Source organism: Neltuma alba, unplaced genomic scaffold (genome assembly GCF_004799145.2).
Source record: "Neltuma alba isolate B1F8T4 unplaced genomic scaffold, ASM479914v2 tig00011687_pilon, whole genome shotgun sequence".
Lineage (NCBI taxonomy): Eukaryota > Viridiplantae > Streptophyta > Magnoliopsida > Fabales > Fabaceae > Neltuma > Neltuma alba.
In genome coordinates this window covers 426,567-450,162 of record NW_021636326.1, presented here as the reverse complement: position 1 = coordinate 450,162, position 23,596 = coordinate 426,567, and the positions used below count along the sequence as shown (strand labels likewise).

General features: G+C 35.7%; 3 protein-coding genes and 1 pseudogene across 5 annotated transcripts; 2 read left to right on the top strand and 2 right to left on the bottom strand.

The window, feature by feature from the left end:
- The first annotated feature begins 744 nt into the window (after positions 1 to 744).
- Positions 745 to 2,665, top strand: LOC114716754 (E3 ubiquitin-protein ligase RNF185-like). 3 transcript variants are annotated; one of them, XM_028901806.1, is made up of 2 exons: positions 745 to 825; positions 1,809 to 2,665. In XM_028901806.1, the coding sequence occupies exon 2, from the start codon at positions 1,833 to 1,835 to the stop codon at positions 2,523 to 2,525; it is 693 nt and encodes a 230-aa protein (XP_028757639.1). In that variant the 5' UTR covers positions 745 to 825; positions 1,809 to 1,832; the 3' UTR covers positions 2,526 to 2,665. The 3 variants fall into 3 exon arrangements, with proteins under 3 accessions (XP_028757639.1, XP_028757638.1, XP_028757637.1); XM_028901805.1 differs by lacking the exon at positions 745 to 825 and adding an exon at positions 852 to 956; XM_028901804.1 differs by lacking the exon at positions 745 to 825 and adding an exon at positions 1,008 to 1,237.
- A 4,167-nt stretch (positions 2,666 to 6,832) lies between these two features.
- On the top strand, positions 6,833 to 7,450 carry LOC114716740 (probable calcium-binding protein CML41). The gene has a single exon (XM_028901785.1). It carries the CDS (start codon positions 6,833 to 6,835, stop codon positions 7,448 to 7,450), a length of 618 nt encoding a protein of 205 aa, XP_028757618.1.
- A 1,175-nt stretch (positions 7,451 to 8,625) lies between these two features.
- Positions 8,626 to 15,770, bottom strand: LOC114716749 (protein DA1-like). The gene is made up of 12 exons (XM_028901796.1): positions 15,248 to 15,770; positions 14,591 to 14,741; positions 14,309 to 14,399; positions 13,383 to 13,518; positions 11,753 to 11,873; positions 11,582 to 11,665; positions 10,927 to 11,046; positions 10,590 to 10,802; positions 10,087 to 10,149; positions 9,856 to 9,974; positions 9,276 to 9,334; positions 8,626 to 9,141 (listed from the first exon to the last, which is right to left on the bottom strand). Exons 2-12 carry the CDS (start codon positions 14,699 to 14,701, stop codon positions 8,840 to 8,842), a joined length of 1,419 nt encoding a protein of 472 aa, XP_028757629.1. The 5' UTR covers positions 14,702 to 14,741; positions 15,248 to 15,770; the 3' UTR covers positions 8,626 to 8,839.
- Positions 15,771 to 17,436: 1,666 nt separating this feature from the next.
- Positions 17,437 to 20,089, bottom strand: LOC114716799 (type IV inositol polyphosphate 5-phosphatase 11-like; annotated as a pseudogene).
- Between the last annotated feature and the right edge of the window lie 3,507 nt (positions 20,090 to 23,596).

Below are 23,596 nucleotides of genomic sequence, written 5' to 3'. Positions count from 1 at the left end.
TAAAAAAATTAGTTAAATTGATTATTTGTAATAATTGTGTACTGATCATCCCAAACTACCATATTTAATTATGTATATTGAAACCATCCCTAGTATGAATCCCTACAATCAATAAGGATGTTTTGAAAAAAAATTATAAATTTAAGAGATAAGATAAATTAAATTATTATATTTAAGATAAAATTCAACTGCAACTTTTACATATAAAATAAAAACTGTATAAATAAAAATAAGACGAGAGTCTCAAAAGCAAAACTCAACTAATTAGTTAGATAGAGAACCAATAAGCCCACTATTGGTCTAGACAACACCGAGAAGTCGAGAACTGGCACAAAATAGAAATGGCTAAAAGTTGACAAAACTTGTTACCCAAAAAAAAAAAAGACAAAACTTATGAAGAGGGAAATAACCTTTTTTGAAAAAATTTCTTGAAAATAATACTACCTCCACTCCTTAATATAAAACCTCGTTTGACTTTTTGTTTGGTCCTAATTATAAGACCCCAATCTATTTTGTCTCTCATATTTATGTATTTTTTTCAAAATAATCCTTCTAATCATGATAGTTTTAGCCAATACACTTAATTAGCAAGGATATTTTAGGAATGACAATACTTATTTATTACAAATAACTAACTTAACTTACTTCCTTAATCTCTTCAAATTAGTCAATTGGGTCTTATAATTAGGACCGGAGGTAGTAATATTTTATAGTTTATAAATGAGTACGATAAAGGCATATTAATATTTTAAAAGGCTTGCTGTCTGTTCTCTCTTGGATCGGAACTGATGGTTCAGAACATCGAATTGCTTTGGATTCATTGAGGTTTGTCTTTCATAACGAGTTTTCTTAATGTCTACTCCTCTGCTTGAGCTTGCAGGCAGCCAGGCACCACAGTGCCACACTGCAGACTTGCTTCGACGGTTCGACCCTCCTCCCCGACCGGCTAATTTACAGTGCGGGAGTTTTCTTTTTAATATTTGCTGTACTTCTTTTCCTTTTTTGTTTTAATTTTACTGTCTTGGGGTGGACAAAAAAACACAGAAGGGAGTATTTGGTAGAAGATTCCAATTCCGCGTGCTTTCTTCCTCTTCTTCGCCAAGTTGTACTGTCTTCGTGATTATTGTGCCCTACACCTCGATACCTTCTAGTTTTCGATATTCGTCTTTCTGGTTTCCTTCTAGAATTCGTCATTCTTTCCTGGAATCCGTCGATCGCTCGTTATTTCTGCAGATCGGTAACTCTATTTCTCGGAAAATATTGATCTATTTTTTTTCATATTATGTCCGGTATTTTTAAACTCCGATCTCCTCCGTATCACTTTCTAACTGTCTCCGCAACAGCGTGTAATTTGCTATTACTACGAAACAAGATCTGAGGTTGTGTATATTGCATTTGAGGGGCATTTTTCTCTCTTTCTTCCTTTCATATGGTTATTGATTTTGTTGAATTAAATTAAGTGCTTGTTTATTGATATTATTGACTATTTAAATGTTTTGTGGATGATTGTGGGTATCCCGTGATGCGAACAATTTCTACACACCGTATCGAGCTTCATGTTTGATGAATTATACCAATTGTAAATGTAACGATCCTTGTGCTTATTAATTAGACGATTTTATTGAATCTCCTTCTCGGGAGGCCAGTGAAGAAGAGTTCTCTGTTTGCACGGTCATCATCCGTGAAAAACGATAAAAAGAGCTTTTGATGGGACTTGCTGCCTAGGATTTTTTTAAACTGGTTAGGTTGCCCCCAAATTATGCGTCTGTAGATCGCCGCAAGTAACGGCTTAGATGGGGCTTTTGCAGGCATCTGAAGGTTGGACCCAATAGATGGCAAGCAGGTTTGGGGAATCAACGAGCAGATCACCACCAAGCCCTTCCTACTCCAGCAACAATAGTAACAGCGATGCAGGCAATTTTGAATGCAACATATGCTTTGACTTAGCACAAGACCCTATCATTACTTTATGTGGCCATCTTTTCTGTTGGCCCTGTCTCTACAAATGGCTTCACTTTCACTCACAGTCACGGGAATGCCCAGTGTGTAAGGCCCTCATTGAGGAGGAGAAGTTGGTTCCCTTATACGGAAGGGGTAAGTCCTCAACTGACCCAAGGTCGAGGTCTGTTCCTGGTATGAACATACCGCATCGTCCATCAGGTCAGCGACCTGAAACTGCCCCACCGCCTGAATCAAACCACTTTCCTCAACATGGGTTTGGATTCATGGGTGGGTTGGGAGGCTTTGCTCCAATGGCAACAACAAGATTTGGGAATTTTACATTCTTCACAGGATTTGGTGGTTTTATCCCGTCGTTGTTTAACTTTCAACTGCATGGATTTCATGATGGCGCTATGTATGGTACTCCAACTGGTTTTCACTATGGATTTCCTAATTCATTTCATGGCGGCCATGCTCACGGATATTATCCTCGTCATACAGGTCAAGGTCAACAAGATTATTATCTAAAGAGGCTTCTTATGGTTATTGCTTTTTGTGTTTTTCTTGCTTTTATTTGGCAATAGACTTGATAAAGCTGAAGCTGCTAAGAAAAATGATGTTTTTGCCGAACTTAAGTCATTGTAGATCTTCTGATGCACTCTGTAACTAAGGCTTTTGTTTATATTTTGTTTCATCAATACTATTGCAGCTATCTTTGTCATTAGTTTCTGTTTATTGATTTTCGTGTTTGCCATATGCTGGATCTCATCTACAGAGAAAGTTAGACGTTTGTTTGTTGATTATTATGGTTATGTCCGCTTGAGTGAGGTAACAGAAACGATTGAGTTATCTGTTTTTTCTGGTCTTTTTTAATTTGTGCGCTTGAAAATTTAGTTTTTGCCGTTGGAGATGATGTCGATATCTGCATTTATTGATTGCTGATTGCTGATTTGCCTTTTGGATTGGCTAGGTCCATGCAATCCTAAACCTGTTGGAAACTAGTAGTACTTTTTCCATGCTTGGTGTTTTTTCTTTTGAATTTTTTGAATTCTGTAGGTCTATATTGGGTATCCTCTCTGATATAAGCTGTCTTAACTCTTAAAGACCACTCTATGTAATATAACCTTGATGCCCTCGCATGGATGAAACCCTAGCGTCACCCAGCTTGGCCATACTGGGTGGAATTCACGGGGACAACTTGTCAGTTGTCATATATGGCTTGAAATTTGAAGGTTCCAGCATGCTACAGTGTTTCGACCAAAAAAAAGAAAAGAAAAAAGCATGTATGTAGTGTTAAAGATGTTGAATGATGGGATCGGCATTGGTAAAATATGATTCAGATTTTCTTTTCTGAAACACGACGCTTGTATGGTTTATTTATATGACGAGGGTTTGAGCTTTGGATGCGACCTATCTCGTTTTACCATTTGAGCCAAGATAAGCGACTTTTGTTTTTCTTGAGGAGTAATTACTTAACTTTCAATTGATCTCATGATCGGCCTTTTCGGCCTTTTTCTTTCGTGAATTGCCATGGCCCACTGTTATTCCTCTCCTGAACTTCACTGTGTTGCATTCATGCATCCACCAATGAGTCTCAAACAAGCCTCTTGATTCAGGTCCATAACTGTGTCTGCTCCCACAGAGCCCCCCATATTGTTTCAATTTGCTTTTTCATATCCTTGATGTTAGTTCGTTGTTTGCCCTAGTAATTTTCATCTTAATTGGCCTTTACAAACTGAAATTGTTGTAAAAGTTAGTTAATATATCAATCGAGGTTGGGTCTAGTAGAAGAAGTTAATTTTTATAAGGTGGTGAATTAAGATTTAAATCTTCATTGGAAGAGGTGTCACATTTTGTGCTTCACAGTATTTCGAATAGAATTATCTCTAATAGAAAAATGCATATGCCTACAAAAAAAAAGTTAATATAATGCAATTTATGTTCAAATAAGTTTTATGGGGGAAAAAACCATTGTCAGAAATTTATGTAATACTACTTTCGATCCTAATTATAAAAATTAGTTAACTAATTTGAGGAGATTAAAGAAATAAATTAAATTAGTTATTTGTAATAAATAGATGTTATCTTTTCTAAAATATTTTTACTAATCAAGTATATTGGTTAGAACTACTATTGTTAGAAGGATTATTTTGGGAAAAAATGTTTAAATATGAGAAACAAAGTGTATTGGGATCTTATATTTAGAATCAAAATAAAAGTCAAATAAAGTCTTATATTAAGGACCGGAGGAAGTATGTTGAAATTTTTTTTAAAAAGGTCAAAAGTAAGAAAAAATTGCTTCCAGCTTTAAAATGGATTTCGGGTAAAAACTCGTTTGGTTTTGCTACTATGCTAAACGTAATTTCTTTTTCACCTGATTAATTTTTGTTTGGGCCTACTACAGTTTTAGGTGTCCTGGGTTATTCCAAACACAATAATAAGAGTAGTTTAGCATCATTTTTTAAACAATTATTTTTTTTCCGGGATATTTTTTAAACAATTAGGTACTATCTCTGGTTTTTAATATAAGAACTAATTTGATTTTCAATTTGATTTTAAATATAAGACTCTAGTCTTTTTGTTTATCATATTTATTCAATTTTTTTAAAAGTGGTATTTATAGTAGTTGTACTTGTTAAAAATTCCAACAAATTGCAGTTTTAACTAATATACATCAGTAAGGGTATTTTAGGAAAGACAACACTTATTTATTACAAATAACTAACTTAACAAACTTTCTTAATATATTCAAATTAATCGACTAGTTCTTATACTAATTGTCTGTCAATAAGAAAAAATAATAGATGAAGGCGTCAGTTTTAAAACAAAAACCGTGTGAGGGACAATTTGTTTTTACGAAACTAGGTTTAACTTTGTATTATAGTACGTCACGCATAACTCGCTGGAAGAATTTATTTCCCACACGTCACCAGGCTATGAACCCTTCAAAGTTCAATCTTCAGAGTTGTAAGGCTATCTTTTTAACTCACATCCTCACGTCCCGTGCCCACTCCGTGTTTGCAGTTTTCACTAATTCTTTTTTTTTTTTTGGGCAAACGCATTTTTAGTTTCCTACTAATTCAATGTTTTCCAAGCCGCCTGAAATCTGACGCAATATTTAATGACCTCGGAATTTTAATACCCGCTAATAATGTTGGTTCATTTTGGGCCCGGTACCGTTCGTTGAATTGTGGCTTTAGTGTCACGATCAGAATATGGCCACTGATTGTATAGTCATTTGACAATTAATTTATATAAATTAAAAAATTATCTATTTAACAAGAAGTGCCCCAACCATAGAAAGGAGGATTACGGCATCTTAATCGTAACATTAATATGTTTTATAGTTATGGTTTTGAACAATTATAAAGGGCGTTTGAATTAGCTTCTTAAAAATATTTGTATGTAAATCGAGAGAAAATTTTATCATACTTGCATCAAATTATTTTTTAGAAGTTAATCCAAATAATTTTATATGCCAAATATTCAAGCAATGAGGGGCACTACCTTTAAGAATTGATAGTGACAGTTTTACTTTAATGCAAATATGACTGAATTTTATTTTATTTTTTGACCAATAAATGTAAGTTCGACATTATTGGACTTTTTTGGGGGGTCAATATACATTTTTTTCCATGTATCAAAGTCTGTACATCGCAAGAAAAAACTGATAACCAGAGCTAGAAAATAAAAATTTAAATCTTCATAAGAAGAGGTGTTCACATATAACGTCCTGACAGTATTTTAAATAAGATTGTCTATAATAAAAAAATAACTAAAAAAAATCATGCTCGCGCGCGAAGTCACAGTAAAAGTATCGAGAACATGGAATGATTTGTGCCGGGGGCAAAAAAAAAAGAACGTCGAATGATTCAAATTAAAACAGTAGGCACACTGCAAAAAAGACTAAAACCCTACCTAACACTAGCTGCAAAAAAGAATATGCTAACATAATTGTAAGTATGCTTAGCGTGTACGGAAGGATGCATTAAAGTACCTATTTATGACTTTAGATCTCTTAAAGTTAAATTAAAATACTGCAAAAATAGAAGAGAATGAGACAAACGGTACATGAAAACAACTTGAATTCTCTAAGGTGACAATTCATCTCAGGTTGCAGAGAAACTGAGGATGAAAGTTCCGTCGAGTAAAAGTAAGCGCAAGACCTTAGTTTTCTCTTTGGTCCGACCGTCCTCATTTTTATTTCTCCATTCTGCTCCCTAAAAACTCAATAAACCTTTAAACTGCCAAAAAAAAAATCATTTCCCATACATTATTTTTTGGGGCCATCAATCTATTTATCAGATATTGAGAATTGGAGAGCTGCAAGATCATATACCATGAATTTGTAATGCCCAATTGTTCTTTTAATTTTTCAATGGATTGAGATGATTTGGAATTTTGAACCATTAATTTAAAAAAAAAAACCCCTTTTTTTGGGTTTACTGCTAAATGAAATGCTTGCTAGACCTTTGGTTGGAACTACTCAGTGTGGACTCTATCTGTCTTTATTGAGGCCCACCAGTTAGATGTGGGCTTCAGTGAATGTTTTTCCTTGTTATTTTTTTTTTTCCGGGTATCGAAATTTGATCTGCGTTTCATAGCCGCAGGATATGCTGATGAAAACGCCAAGAAATGGAATTAAGCGTAGACTTGCCTTGCCTTGTTGAAAGGGCGGGGACTTATTTGCTTGAAATAAAACCAAGTCCTTGCAGAGCAGAGGGGAGAAGTCGGTCTCCTCCGCAACTTCCATGCAATTTACCTTCCATTCTTTTAATTCGTCCCCCCTATACATCATACATATATATACACACGCGCACACATATAGAATCAAGATTATGCGTCCCCATACTACCAAAAGTGCCCCTCTGTGCACTCTCACAGTCACGCCATGGCATCCGCCATGGTTTCCAAGTCCTCCAATAAGTTCTTCTTTAACAAAACCTTCAAGTTAATCACCTTCCCAAGATTCCTTCGTCCCTGTCCCAAGTCATCAAATGCCAGCCCCCAGGAAGAGCCTTCCATTAGCACCAAAAGAGAAGACGACGACGACGACGACGTATTGGACCAGAAGAAGGAGACGCTGAGGCATGTTTTCGATCACTTCGACGTCGACAAGGATGGCAAGATTTCATGCGACGAACTCATGCACTACATGGCATCGGCAGGCGACTCGGTGACGCATAACGGAGCGAAAAGGGTGATCCGTGACTTCGATTCCGACGGCGACGGTTTATTGGGGTACGGGGACTTCGTGCGATTGTTAGAACACAAAGACACGGGCGAGTCCAGCGATGATGATGTTCTGAGGAGTGCCTTTCAGATGTTTGAGGTTAGTAAAGGCTGTGGCTCCATAACGCCTAAGGGCTTGCAGCAAATGTTGCAACAGTTGGGAGACCTGAAATCCCATGAGGAGTGTGCCGCTATGATTCGAGTGTTCGATCTTGACGGCAACGGGTCTCTTGATTTCCATGAATTCCAGCAAATGATGATGTCTTCACCTTCTTAATTATTCACGCCCCTTCCCTTTCTTTTCTTTATGTTATTTTTGCTTTTCCTTCACAAACACTCTTTCGCAACATCCAGCATGCAATAGTGAGCCAAATCTGGAACCTACCCTGCCTTTCAGGCTGCTAGTCAAGGCTCTTTTGAATTGTAAAGACATAAACACAAAAATAAATAAAATAGGATGTGATACAGTTTGGTGCCTATTGGTATCCGCATACTCTCGGGCATATACGCGTATTTAGGTTGTTTTATAACCACAAGGGGCGACGCCGGCTGATGACTTGTTGAAAAGCAACGCATAATAAATAGCTTATGGTCTCGCTATATGACGCATATTACGCGTTAATTCGCTCAAGTCAAGTCGAGGACGCACAATTCCTCAGTATCATTACTTGGACGTGTATATTTTCTTATACTAGTTTGCTTTGTTCATAATATATATATATATACTCCTTCAGTCCTAAATATAAAACCATTATACACACTAGCATAAGAGTTTTATATTTAGGACTGGAGGAGTACGATGATATGCTGTGTTATTGTCTCGGGAGTCCACTGACAATGCTACCATTCTCTATTTAAAAGAACGTGTAATGATGCATCTCTAGGTTTAAGATTCCCTATTTCCCCGCGCCCAATCCTCAGTTATAAGGAAACTTAAAAACTGGGTCAACTCAGAAATCACATTTGAGTTTATCCAGCTTTTACTTCAACTGACCTGACAAGTTACGCAAGACTGTGGCCCCTACATTTTAGTAACCTACATCTACCTTCATCAGTTATCCTTAGATGGCAATGCTCCTGGCCTAGGAAACTTCCTAGGAGCTGATACCGTGCTGGAGTATGCAACGTAATTGATCATTTAAAGAAAACAAAAACGTTTTGACTTCGACAGCCTATGCAAACCGACTTGCGTTCATAAGCGCGTTCAGGTCATAACCAAATGCGCAGCTTAACAAATTTTCAAGGAACCATCATGTTGGTGAGTTGTCTCTAAAGCGAACTTGCCCAAGGAAGATATATCATTTCAATCCTGACAAAGTTCTAAGGTTACCGTGAAAGTTATTGATTCTTCTCTTCAACAAAATAACTTCAAATGTCCTAAGAACTGGGAGTTACAGCTTAGGAGGGTGATTTTTCCTCTCCCACGGTGTGCGGGATGGCACACCCCTGCACTTGGATGTAATAAAGCTTTATTAGATCAGAGAAACAAACAAATCGTGTGTATTTAATCATAATATTCCCCATCAGTAAGTGCTAATTACAATTACGAGTACAAAAAATTCAATTACCCTATCAAAGCTATGCCTTGTAGCTTTAGCCTCAGTTTCTAATATCAACAGGCCAAGCTTTATCTCTCTAAAGAATGAGAATCCGTATGTAGCCAAATTTAAAGGGGAAAATTTCCAGTCATCCAAATATGGTGAAGGGTGTTTGCGAGACCATACTTCCGAACTGCCAGTTGGCCTGCCCTGAATCCATCACCATAAACAGGGGAAACGTCTGATTCGATCTGGTGCTTGAAAAATTCCCCAAGCTTCCTCTCAAATTGAGGTCTTTTGGCTTTCCTGGATGCATAGGATGAAGATGAGGTTGAGGCTGATGATCCAGATGAAAGCTCAGACTCCAACCACATGTGCGCCACAACCTGACAGATACCTTCTTCAACATCTTGTCTTAGGGTCCGATAACCTGCGTATAGACACATTTACAGCAAATGGAAACCGTGTTAGGAGATTAAACGGCTGCATCAAAGAAAATGAACATCAGAAGTAGAGAAGCGCTCAATCCCCCAGCTGAAAGTATTCCAAAGAATTGAAGAGTACCTTTAAGTCGCAGCCATGCATGCATCATTTCATGAGCTAGGATTGATCCAGTGAGCAACCTGGAAAAAGCAGAATAGCAATCATGCATAAAATAATTCATCAAACCAAAGATGAACAAGAAGAACCCGGACAATTATGAACTAGTTTTCTTCCTAAAAGTGAACTGGTACATCCTAAAACTGAGGACTATCAAACATACATGAATTGTGAATTAGCCAAAGGTCCTTTTTGTTATGCAGAAAAAGAATCATGTATATTCCCCACAGATACCAAAGGGTAAGCAAATGTAAGTTACAATTTCACTCCTTTCAAGTTCAATTTTTCCAAGATTTATTTAAATTGTGTAATAAGGACAATACAGGTCTTAAGTTAAACAAACTTTAGTCTCACATATATTCTTTTTCAGACTTTCCGCAATCACATATTCACCAACCTACCTAGTTTCATGTTTATCTTGCAATTTTTTTTGCCTTTTAAAATTTTTGGGTTGTCTTTTGGATTTGTTTATCTGGTCATGGGCATCAAGTGTCTCCCCTACTGATTCAAGTTATTTTATAGATCCAATAGCACTAAATCATACCTGGGAAGGCCATACAAAATGAGAATTGCTGTCACATCACAGCGTCGAGTCAGTTTGTAGGGTTGTGTTCTCATGTCTACTGCTCTATTGCCTGCTCCAAACCTAGGTCGCCTCAAGACCTGGTCAAGTTAGAATGCAACATACCACAAATCTTCAGTCACTTGAGGTTCTTGACAAGTTCTATTCATATTTAGAAAAAAGGATCCCAAATAAAGCAGAGCAGGAATTTACAGTGCTGATAGTCTGTTCTTCAGAAAGGCAGAGTCCCCTGGTCTCAGGCATGTGATAGTGGCCCTGTATAAGATAAACAAGTAACTAAGTGACAAACAAGTAACTACAAAAATGGAAACACCGGATTGGACCTAGAACTAACTCTTCATCTTCAAAACTATATTATGAACCAGGACAAGATGATGTCTTGCAATTGTTGACTTCAAAACAGGAGCACAAATTTTTCTCTTTTACCAGCACTCAAGAAGACTATGAAGTGAAACATCAAATTAAATTATTTGACATGCTTTGTGCATAAAATATCTACGTAGATAAAATTGACGAGATAAAGTATTAGCAACTGAGTGACAAGAAAAGTGAGTTATTTTTCATATTAATTACTTGTGAAGATTTCGCCAGACACCAAAACAAAAGTCCCTTGTATGTCCAACAGCTGATTGTCATTATGATACCATCAGGTGATTTTTCACTGCAATTTGGTAAAAAGGTACATTTCCACTTACATTCCTCTCCCCCTCTCTTGCTTCATTCAGTGCTTGTCTTTCAACCAAGAGCAATGGAACTTGCTGGTCCAGTCTCATATGAAGACCTTCATAAAATCTTTGTATGTCTGAATAAAGGGGTTGGCACTCGCTAGTATCCATGATAGCAGAATCCAGACATTCCAGGCATAGCTTTCGACCATCATTAAGAGCAATGTATCCTGCCTCTCGTGGCTGCATAAGTGAAAGGAAAACTTTTTAGCTGCGTTGTTTTCAGTTTAACCAAACAGGGTCGTCCAGCATTCCTTAGGCCAGCCAATAAATACTTTGTAGATAAACATTTTGCATTCAGACTGACCTCCATACGCTCACAGCTGCAACAGCGTGGAGTACCATCATGTTCGTGAGAAGGGCAGTATTTCTGGATCCAGAAAGGATGTGCTCTATACTCAATAAGACCAGCAGGGTTTGTTGGAATCTGTCAAAAGGTATAAATTTTCAAATATTGACAACAGGCAAAGATATATGTGGCTAAACCGAAGGGGGAAAGCAAATTAGCATGTTATGATTACAATTCCAACATATCAGAAAGTATAGAAATCACGGTCATGAATTATAAAGCTTACTGATATAATGCATCTGCTTGCAATATCAGCAAGCATCAAAACATAAGACAAAGGTGAAAAATAATAATAATAAAAGACTATACATTCAAATCCCCAAAAACAAAATTGAAATCCCACATAATTTCATGTTTTATAAAAAAGTGACAGACCAACCATTCAAGGTCAAGAACAGGTAAACAATCCATCAACGCTCATTCTCCCTATTAAATCAATAACTCCAACGGCATTCAGCATAGATAAAAGATGTATAATCCCAAAGTTCAATAAGCTTATAGTCTAAATATGATATTTTGCTCTAATCCCTAATTGCATAATAATTTGTAGAGCCAAACCACTTGAGCAAATCAGATATAAGTGAAATATAATAAGTCTAGGAAAAATACTTACAAAATGCTTGCATACATCACATTTTGGATGGTAGTTTTCTTTGTAGCATGATTTATGATAAGGGTAATTCCCAGACGTGGAAAACTACAAAAGCAAGGATTGAGGTAAGTACTTATGGAACAAGGATAATAAAAAGGGAGAGCTTTGCCAGGCAACTTGAAAGTCACATACCTCATAATCAGAGATTGGGAGGTTGCAAGCACGGCAACGGAAGCATTCAGGATGCCAGAATGCACTCAAGCAATTTAGATATCGTCCATAACCAATCTCGGCATTACAACCAGCACAAATCCTGTTAATAAATAAATAGATTTAAGTGTGTTTGCATCACATGCATAATTGATTATATAAATCGCATAAAAAGAGAAATGATCGCTAAACAAAGTTGATTCCTTTGAAGCTGTAAGGGAATAAAGGATTGCATTATATCTTCATGTTTATCACTACTATTTCACCACTTTTCCTCCCTTACAATGTAAAGAATCACGTTTCAATATGGTGGTACATGCACAAAAGAAGAAATAGCACCGAGATTGTTAACTGTAGCATAATTCAGCAAGCCATGACTACACTCATCATTGTATTCCGACACTATCGCCCAAAAAAGAGATGAGATAAATAATCTCCGTAGTCTACACCTAATGTCCCTGTTTGCCTAACAACCAAACCAAGCACTTGAGAAATGAAATCCATGACTGGTCAAATATAATGAAAACCTCATTTAACAGAACTTAAAAATTAGAAGTTTCTGGGTGGAAAAGCACAATGATAAATAGATTCTTACTTTTTCCATTTTTTTTTTAAAGAAAAAAGATTATTATGTTTTCTTATCATTTTCTAGCAGTAAGTGATCAATTGAAGAATGGAAGAATGAAGACTACACCTTGACCCCTGGAGTCCCCTAAAAGTCTTTCAAAACGTCATGTCTACATCTTAGACAATATGGAAGATAATTTATAAATGTGCACGTTTTTATAGGCTTAAGTTTGTCCGTATAACCAAAATAGCCAAAACTACTTATTTGAATTACCACCAATTTATGTCCTTTTCATCTTTCTTATTACTTTTAGGTGGGGGACATTGTTTTTCTCTAGCATTCCCCAACCTTAGAGGCCTCAAATCACAACCTTGATTTTTTCGCTCAGGCTTATACTCTTGAACCTTAGAGAGCTCAGTTCTATCATCTTTCTAATAGGATGCCTGAATCTTGTGGTTTTGGGCTTTGATACCACGTTAATTTTTGTATAGGCATGGGCTCATCCGTATGACCAAAATAGCTTAAGCAACTCAGTTAGGATTGCTACAAGCTCATATATCCTTCATCTTTATTAAAAAGAACCCAAGTTTCTGTTCATAAATGTAATCCCATTATATTAAAGATATGCAAATGCATATTTTGATAGCATCTGGGCACTATCAAACCAGTCCTTAGTCAGCTGACACATCTTCGATAATAAAAGGTGTAATAATATCAGTGAACATGTGATCCATAATATCAGCAGATATATATATATATATATATATATATATAAAGGAAAAGAGGGAGGGATTAGCGGGGGGAAATGTGAACGACCAACTAAGTGCAATAACATACATCAAAATAGAGAATTACAAAGAATAAGCAGGAGCATAACATGCGCCAGGGAGAAAAGGAGAATACTGACAATCTGAAATTTTGACCACATGACAAATTGTGAATGAAAGAAGTTCAGATCACTTGCTTATCATGTCCAAGTAGTCAAACTAAATAATGGTTAAAACTATAATCAGACAACATTGTTCTCCTTTCTCCAACTCATACCTGGACCCCATGGGGAAATACACAGGCATCGGTTGATACATATTTCCATTTCCATATCTGGGAGGAGACTCAACATTTAGACTCTCTTGTATTGCTCTAGCAAGTTGTTCATCTTCTTCTAATTGTGACTTGCGGTCTATATAGGACAAAGACTTGTTAATATAAACATTTGTATATTGATCTTCAGAAAAACACAATTTAGAGCCTATAAAGCTGAAAAAAACAGAAACAAAGACTCGTGTAAATGATTGATTAATGTTTAATGCTTCTCAAGGGCATAGCATTATTTCACTAGTAGATAAACTGTCACAAAATGATTATACAAGAGAAAGCCAAATGACAGATACGGATTTTGCATCACAAGACCGTTAAATGTAGTATCCATCATGCATTATTGAGAGATAATATGAACCAGCGGACATTTTGAACCTAGAAAGCCAGATAGAGTATCAATTCAAGCAAAAAAAAAAAAATAGTGATTTTTTGAACCAATTCCATGGAGAAAACTATAGCTTCAAACAAGCAGTCGCCAAAATGATGTTTGCTGATTTGTAAAGACAATGCTCAAGGAAGTTTGAGCATCACCGTACATAAGTACATAACAGAAACATCTTAGTAACCCAGAGAAAACCTAATCCAAAGAATATTAAATTTTGGAAGTTGTAGAGGAACTTCAATATTTTAATAAAAGATGCGGGCACCATCCTGAGGTAAAATCCAGCAACCAGTTACTAGTTCATGGAGGTGCCAGATTCTAGCAAGAAAGACGAACAAATGGTCACTGCCCTGATTTGTGTATAAAAATCTTCCTGCTTGCATTATATCCATCAGAAGTTGCTCCACTGGTCGTTAATATTTACACACGCTCTTTATGCTAGCAGTCCCTTAAACCTTATGCAATCGCATTTAAAAGTTATACAACTCACCATTTATGTTCTTTCTTCGCTGATTTTCCTCTACAAGAGATAGTGCAATAGCACGATCTATATCTTCATTCTCGTTCTCTGACCATACACCCTGCATTCAAATCCCAGTTAACAAATCCAGACAACTTATATAAAGGTTAAACTGGGGCTCTAGATGAATGCAAGACAGTAGAATTTGTGGCCTTTCTCAGTTCTTTCGATAACCAATGAAGATTTTGAATGAATCTGCCAGAAGGGAACAAAAAGAAAAAGGAAGTAAAGTGAAGGTAACAATTGCATTACCCCGGAAGTTGATGGCAAGTAATAATCTGTACTCTCCCTATAATTTGCATTATAATGCCCTTCCGAAATTTTGTGGTCAGAACCTTTAAAAATTTTGCTAAGCCAACCCATTCGACGATTTCTATATGTTCATGGTATTATTAATTTCTACCTGCAAATTAGACAACCACGTAATCGAACACCGTCAAAGCTCTTGGTTATGCAAAATAAGAGCGAAAATTTCTACCATTGATTCCAGAGCAACAAAAAGAAAACAACGCCAATAATCATCAATCTGATCGACACAATCATTTCATGCATTTAAATTAGGCGAAACTATGACCAACAAAAAAAAGAAAAATAAAAGGCGATACTGCCGCCAGATAGAATACATTAATACCATCGTAAGGTATCAAAACAATCCAGAAGAAGGAAACAAATACAACTGCATTTGACATCAATTGCATGCGAACCTCAATAAATAATTAGAACTTTTAAACTGCAGATGGTCCGTAGAAGCTATGGGTATATCATAGATAAAAGCAAGTCATGAGAGAAAGAGAGATGAGCTTAGATTCTTGTTCTACCAGCTCAATGTACCCATTAACTTCATGACATCTGACCTCCAATTACTGGCTTAGAATAAACGGAGGGCAAGGTAGTGCAGGAGTGACTTACCCCTTAATAAACGCAGAATCTACTGGTGCTCGAAGCACGAGTCAGAGATAATAGCAGATTATTCGACCACCAAAGAAACGATCAGAGGGAAAAGATGTTATCTGGCGACGCACCTTTTCCCGTATTTTCCCTCTAAGTTTATGATCTAATTCGCAAGTCAGAAAGCTACTTTAACATTAATTTCTGCGAGTCTGCAAAAGAATCTGTGAAAAATCGAGTATGTCTACAAACAAATGGGAACGAAAGAACTTTAGATCATTGACACCTGCAGGGATTACAACCAAACTTTTCTTCTTTTTTTTGGGAAAAAAAATAAACATTTATATATGTGAACAGAGATTATGACCAGAACTGCACGCGATTTCGGAAGTCAAATTAAAAGAAACGTAAAACAGTGATCAAATAATTGTCATAACCCCGAAGGGGTTTGACGAAAAATCATGGAATGCACTTGATATTGAGAATTTCCACCAGTTGGAGGGATTAGAAGGCATGTGGGGCCCCTTGTGAACTCTGCCTTAAGGAGTCCCCAATGCCAAAAGTTTCTTTACGAAAGCTATAATAAAGAACGAACAATATAGGAGCCCCTGTTTGCTTTTATTTGTTTTGGTTCGGGGCCGAATCGAACGTACGCGGTTCAAAGGGGGGTTTGATTTGATGTGAACGGGGAACAGTTCAAAAGTCCGAATTTTATAAAGGAGAATATATAATTAAAGCAAAAGCGGCACAGGGGAAGCAATCTGGCAAAACATGACGGCCTATCCAGATTCTCAGCCCCCTCGATGGCTTAAAAACGAGTTTAGAAGATCTTTTCGCCCGCCACAATTTTAGGGATCTTCATGATTTATTTAACGAGAAATAAATAAGCGAACATCAGCAAGGGAATTTATAAAAATTAGACACGATCTTATTGACAGGCACGTTCCTTTTATCATCTCATGGCTGCGTTTGGTTGCGTGTTGTTTCCTGGTTTATCGTAATTGTTGTTTGTTTAGTCCTTAGGACTGGTTTTTTTCCCCTCCTACCAAAAGACAGTTTTATAATGTCTGACCTCTATTTGATGTTCGTCTCTTCTTCTTTTAGAATGTCATCTGTATCATATATTCAATGAAAACAATCTTTAAATTAAAAGCTTTATACCACTTTCCATTTATTCACTAGAACCACAAGGAGGAAAAAAAACGGTACTCAGTCAAAACACATGGAGAGGAGCTAAACTGTTCCTATTATACTACCTCCAGTCCTTAATATAAGATCATGTTTGACTTTTATTTTGATCTTAAATATAAGACCCAATCCATTTGTCTCTCATATTTACATATTTTTTTCCAAAATAGCCCTTCTAACAATGATAGTTCTAGTCAATATACTTGATTAGCAAGAATATTTTAGGAAAGACAACACCTATTTAGGACAAATAACTAACTCAACTTATTTCCTTAATCTCCTCAAATTAGTCAACTGGCTCTTATAATTAGGACCGGAGGTAGTATAATGCTTCTCATGATTAATTGTGAAAGATATAAACTTTGACACTCATCATCTCTGAATGACCCGATTTTACTGCTCATTTATTATCTCTGAACCTAAGTCATGAAGTTAAATTTTCTATTATATAATGAGTCTCGCACCTCTAAAAAACTCTAGTCAAAACCAATTTCTCGTGGCTGTAAATCTAACAAGATTATGACTCAAATCAGAACATTCGCCAACCCGCCATTTATAAATACTCCTCAAGCATTTTAAGAATTATTATAACTTTTCTCTCCTCTAAAGTATTATAGGTTACACTTTCTAGCACATTAGCAGCATTGCAAAGTAATCTCTTGCATGGAACGTTGAATTCAGTTTCCATGGAATGTGAATGTAATATACGAAGGAATGCACCTGAGGAATCAGCATAAAGTAGCTGAACAAGAAGAGGAGAGGCGATTCTTTCTTAGGGGCAAAGCCAAGACAGGGAGATTCGTTTTTTCATGGAAGTTGGTTTATATTTTTAAATTATTAAATCGTCGACGGTAATGGCACGGCGCCATCAATGCTTCAGTTCCAACAATGGAACCGGCTTTCATTCGGGCTTGGCTTGGCTTGGCTTGGCGTTACCATGTCAACATTGGTGGCTAGAGTTGGAATTAATTCGAGGTGAGTGGCCAACCTTCTGAACAAACTGCGAATAAGTCTACATATAATTAACCGATGAAAGAACGAAGTAAGAAACATTAATTAAATGGCACACTTTTTGAATCTATCGTTTGCCAACTCCGGAAACAAACAAACGAACGAACACTTTTTCCCTCTCTCCTGTCAATTCTCACACTCTCCTTACATTTTTTCAGGATAAACTGTCAAATTTATACTTTCAACAATTTACGAGGGGAGAGATATAAACCGATAATCAAAGAAGAAGAATGACAAAACTGAGAGATCATTAAGATACAGGTAGTGGGGAGGTTTGACGGAGTCTTAAGCATAGTCGAGCCTTTACTGGCTTATGATCAGAACCGGTTATTTTGTCCATTGAGTCATAGGAGTATAAGACTGCTTCCATGTTATCTGTGTCTTCTACCTTGAACAATATACGATCTGTCCAAGCTGGTACCCTCACCTGTATGCACACATCCAACCAACACAAATTTTTATAATTCTATACTATAACATAAGCTCTAGTTTCAAGTTTGAACTTTGTATAGCCTAAGCCTATATATATATATATGTACACACACATGGCAAATAAATGGACGTGGAAATAAATAGAATTGCAGAGATACATGCCTTATAACTGGTATCATAGTTGCTACTTCCTGCATTATACTTGTAAGTTGGCCTGAATGTCAATGTGCCCTCACAATACCCATTGAAAATCTGTCCTCGTCCAGCCTCTTGTAAGAGCTGGTCTTTGCCAAGCAGCTGCTGAATCAATTGAAATATAATGAAGAAACCTTCTGTTAGATTTGAAGTTCTGCAAAGTATGACTTTGTGACGAATTAAGGCCACAGATGGTTGCTGTACTAACCTTGTGGAGGTCCTTTTTTATCAGAGTTCTGGCCGGGTACGTATCAATCCCTTGTAGCCTGTAATTCAGATCCCCCATCCAAACAGTTACGTGGGCTGGTCTGGCATATGGATTCCAGTTCTTGGAGAAGAGGGAGTGTGATATGTGCCTGCATTCTGAATTCCTTTCTTCAACTCTCCGCGCATGAGCTGCGCATTCAAACACACTATGAGTACTCACCAGCTCATGTAACCTTAATTATGTGTGAATGTGAATGAAAAAATGCAAAGAAGGTTTATATACCAGAGAGATGGCAAGAAATGAACACCATCCTGATGGATTTGTAGTTAATCCAGATTGCCACCGCCCCTTTCTTCCTTCCGATTATTCCTCCGCAGCCTCCAACTGATTGCTTGTCCACCTTCAATTCTGCGTGTATGTAACAATGATGATCATATGTGAGTCTCGTCAATAGTCTCAGTGATGCATCAAGATGAAGAAGAAAGAGTGGATTATTGGGTAACAAATCACACCTCTAATCAATGATCCAGCATTCTTGGGCCCGAAGAGGTACAACTGCAAAGACTGCATGATAACTTTGCCTATCAGGCTTCATTTCAGGCGGAAAAAAGCGGGGGGAAAAGAAAAAGGAAAACTCTAATGAGTTCACAGGAGCAGGAAAAATAATTTAGAAGCTCAATAACACAGAATTTGAAGTTTTTATGGATTTATTTGTTTCTGGATATTGGAGTCTTATTTTGTACAGCTAAGCTGACAGTGCCTGAAGTCGTCATTATCCAGTGAATTAGATTGCTTGTTAAACGTAATTATCTTAAAAGTCTAAAAGTGACAGCGTTCAGTATTCAATCGGGACCTAGTCCCCGAAATGACATTCGAATGAAGAATACATGAGCTCGTTTTGCGGTGGGAAAAGAGAAAAGATAAGCTATACTTTGAAAATGATTCTTGCTAGCTGATGATAATTATCATTGCCAATTATTTAGTTATTGAAAGATAACATGGAAAGGGCTGTATTTGCAAAAGGTCATGATTAGATAAGGACTGGATGTGCTGGAACCTCACATTCCTCGTCGTTCAATATGTCAAGATTTTCAACAAAGAAATTAAGAATAGGAAACGGAGAAAGTGATAGAAACAGATCAGATGAGGCCCAAGAAGTTACATGTGAGTGTCAAGCAGAGCTGCTTTCAGCAGTTTTGCAACTTTTTTCCGTGGAGCCTCCTGCAAGCCAAACTAGAAGATCAAACTCGCAGATGTCCCCGACCATCTCTGCTAGATCGTCAAAGTTGACCTTCACAGGGAACAAAATGAACATGATAATTAGTGATATTTCAATTGGAGGGACATGATGGTTTAGAACTTATTAGAACTTAAAATCAGTAGTTATGGAGGCACCACTGAATGCACCTGGCCGTTCATATTCCAAGTCACTATGGAGATGCAGAGATCTGAAGCGGTGGACGAGTTAGAAACTCTGTCCACGTCCACCGTTCTTATCCCTACGTGCGAGGGGGAAGCTTGGTGATGAATGAAACCCATGGGCTTTCTCCTCCTCCTCGTTTTCAGTCCGCAAAATCTGACCCAAGGATAAAAAGAAACCAGTGAAAAATATCAGAAAAGAACAGCATGATCAGACTCGAATAAAAAATTAACAGATATATTTGTACTTTCCAATTCCATCTTCCATAACCATACGTCCATACCCTTTAGCAGGTTGATTCCCCATTCTGCAAGTTGATTGCGATTATTAAGTATATACGTGGCAAACGAAACTCTGCTGATCTGATATATACTGAGATTGAAGAATTATATTCCCGAGATAAGTGTGAAGAGAAGGGGATAATTTTTGAGCGATGGAGCAGTGAGCGAAATCATCTAAGAAGGGGGAGGTATGAAGATTTAAAAATGGTTGACTTTTCACCCTCATAATTACACGGATATATATAAGGGCCAGGATATGGCGGTGTAATAAGGAAGAGAAGTCAAACGTCTAAACAATTCGAATGGGAACTCGTATATTTTTCCTGGGGGGTTAGGTTGGGCTGGTTGAAAAAGGCACAAATGAGGGAAAGTTAAAGCAAAGTTGAAAAGGACCATCACAGATTGGCCTATCCACGCACCATGCAGCTTACGTTAAGCAACTCTCTATCTGACTGCGTTTCAAGGAACTGCCACTTCCAGTTGGCATTGCCTTCCCCTCGATCTCTTTCTATTTATCAGCACACTACGCTTATATAAGAAGAATCACTTCTGTAAGGGGGAAAAAAAAAAGGTCTAAGATATTAATAAAATGTAAGATTAATTTGATCTTTGTTATTTGAAATTTAACCTCATTTTAATTCTGGTTTATCATTTATGAAATTTGAAACCAATGATTTTGACAAGTAAAACTTGCTTTGGAGATAGAAACACGGTTTGAGAGGCCAAAATTCTTGAAACGCATCAAAACAAAATCAAATTTTAGGGATTAAAAATTATATTAAGTAACTCTGAAATTTATAATAAGTCTTATTATTTATAAATCTAGAATGATGTGACTCATATAAAATATATTACTGTGAAATTTGTATAGATGTAATTTAAAAAATATGACAAGTAAAATTTTATTTTATTTTTCCTTTGGCCTAACGGGTAAAATTTGATTGGGTTGTGCACGATTAAGAAATTGACAAGGGAGGTTTTCATACAAAACTGATTGCACTTTGTTGCATTATCCCATCTCAATAATACTAATTTATAGTATCTAAAAATCGAATTCCATTATTTTACAAACACCTGATAAAAATCCCTAGATTGCGAAGTGACGATGATTCAACGAGGGTGAGATTTAAAAGCAAAAAGTGATAAATTCATCCATGTCTAGATCTGCTAAATTGATTGAAATTATTTTTTGTTAAATTTATCCCAAGGCATGATTCAGAAATCACTTACTTTTTTTTGGTGGAATATTCATAATCAGGATTAGAATTGAAAAGAAAAAAAGGTACCAAACAGGGGATAAGCGCTAGTTTGATCTTCTAGTCAAATGTGGATTTTTTTGAATTCAAAGTCTGCAATGTCTCAAATATAAGATCAAATTCAAAGCCATCACCAAGTGTCGTCCTCTTTAGCTTTTCCAAACCTCGAAACTCTCCCATCTTTTCACATGACGAACAGGGACCAATCTACAACACAAGCTTCTTAAATTCACGAAACGTGGGTCGTCAAATCTCAAATCTCTCATGTATTAGTATAATCACATTTTTATAATCAACACAATAATATAACTGTATTATTATATTCAATATCAATATAAATATCTATGCAATCGGGTTCCAGTTCTAGTTATACAGATTCAAAATTAAATTACTTGTTTTCTCTGCAAATGTACAAATAGAAGTTCAAAAGTTAATTATCGATAGTTGGCATGATTTAAGTTGGTGTATACTACTATTAACATCTTGCTGAATGCATGTAATTCTTATATTATCACATGTATATTTGCAAATCATCGCGTAAAATATAACAATTTTTTAAATCAATGCAAATAGTTACCAATGCCATTCAGACAAAAATAAGTTACCAATACCATCATTTTATTAGGAAAAAGTTAAAACCCATTAGTAGAAAACTACCTCTGATTTTTAATATAAGAGTTAGATAACTAATTTGAGTATATTAAAAAAAATTAGTTAAGTTGGCTATTTATTATAAATGTGTGTTGATTTTCTTAAGTTATCCTATTCAATATGTATTGAATGATTGAGATTATCCATTAGTAAGAAGCTTCTACAATTAATAAAGATATTTTTTTAAAAATAAAAAAAAAGTAAATTAGGATTTTATATTTGATATATTAAATTCAATTCTCAATTATTAACTCTTATACTAAGTAGTTAGGCAGTATTTTTTGACAAACCATTTTCCGATTTCCTCTGGTGATCAATCTAATTAGATGCCTCAGGTAATAAAATACGACCTCCAATTTTAATTATAAGAGTTGATTAACTAATTTGAGGAGATTAAAAAAATAAATTAAGTTAGTTATTTGTAATAAATAAGTGTTGTCTTTCTTAAAATATCCTTACTAATCAAATTTATTAGTTAGAATTATCATTATTAGAGGGACTACTTTAAAAAAATACATAAATATAAGAAACAAAATGGATTAAAGTCTTATAATTATGACTAAAATAAAAATTAAACCATTTCTTATATTAAGGATTAGAGATAGTATATACATTAAGGAAAAATGAAATACACAAACTGCACCGCTCGCAGCATGACCGCATGAATAACATGACTAAGGGTGTGTTTGGATGAAACTAAACTGTGGTTTGGAAAAGTGATTATGGAGAATAGATGGAGAATAGATTTTGTGAAGAATATATTTTGTAAAAAAGTGATTCTGAGAAGTGAGAGTGTTTGGATAGTTGTTATCAGAAACACTTTTTATATATACAAATTACTAAAAAAAAGACATAAGTTAATATGATAATTACAGAAAAAATAGATTTTATGATATATTTTAATTTGAAGGAATAAAATTGTTAATAATATATTTTTTACCAACATAATTAATAATACATAAGATAATATAATTAATAAATAATTAATGTATATATATTTATAAAATATAAGATTAAATATGTTTATCAAAAAATATGTTTATAAAAAAATAACAAGATACATATCATATGGGCTCTCACACTCTCCTTTTTTTCTCCAAAAGCAAAAAATTTTTGCTTTTTCCAAAACTATGGTTTTGGAGTCAAACCCAAAACCATGGTTTTGGTTTTTAGAGGAGGTGTTTGGGTGATTGACACACCAAACCATGGTTTGGATCCCTAAACCATGGTTTGGGGTGTCACCCAAACACACCCTAAATCTATCGAACTCTTTATGAACCTACATCGATCCAATTTATTTAATATTACAACATAAAGCACCGGGAATGTAAAAATTAATCAACGTGATTTAAACAGCACTAGGCCACTAGCTCATTGGTGATCTTTATATTATTCGGTTGATATTATAATGTCAATTTTGTAAATTATTATGTTTTAATTTGCAAGATCATTTATAGATTTTTGCATACAATTAATGTCTTTTTATTAAGATATTTAATTATATATCAAAATTACTCATATAAAAAATAATTACTAAAAAGCCAAAACTTAGGTCAAGTTAATTAAACCTATTAAGGAGGTGTTTGGATGGAATCAAAATCAGAGTTTTAAAAGTGTTTTTATGGTGTACGAAATAAATATGTAGATGAATTTATCTCGTTTTGCGGGAAAAAAAAACATTTTTGAGTGCTTCCAAACAACCCTGAGTCTCATTAGTCTCTCAAATTT

What these genes read in the sequence shown, in the direction of transcription:
- LOC114716754 (XM_028901806.1), top strand. Translation starts at nt 1,833, where the DNA reads ATGGCAAGCAGGTTTGGGGAATCAACGAGCAGATCACCACCAAGCCCT.
- LOC114716740 (XM_028901785.1), top strand. Translation starts at nt 6,833, where the DNA reads ATGGCATCCGCCATGGTTTCCAAGTCCTCCAATAAGTTCTTCTTTAAC.
- LOC114716749 (XM_028901796.1), bottom strand. Translation starts at nt 14,701, where the DNA reads ATGGGTTGGCTTAGCAAAATTTTTAAAGGTTCTGACCACAAAATTTCG. An exon ending in ACTTGCCATCAACTTCCGGG is followed by an intron (nt 14,400 to 14,590) that starts GTAATGCAATTG and finishes ATTTGAATGCAG; the next exon opens with GGTGTATGGTCAGAGAACGA. An exon ending in GCAGCTGTGAGCGTATGGAG is followed by an intron (nt 10,803 to 10,926) that starts GTCAGTCTGAAT and finishes TCACTTATGCAG; the next exon opens with CCACGAGAGGCAGGATACAT.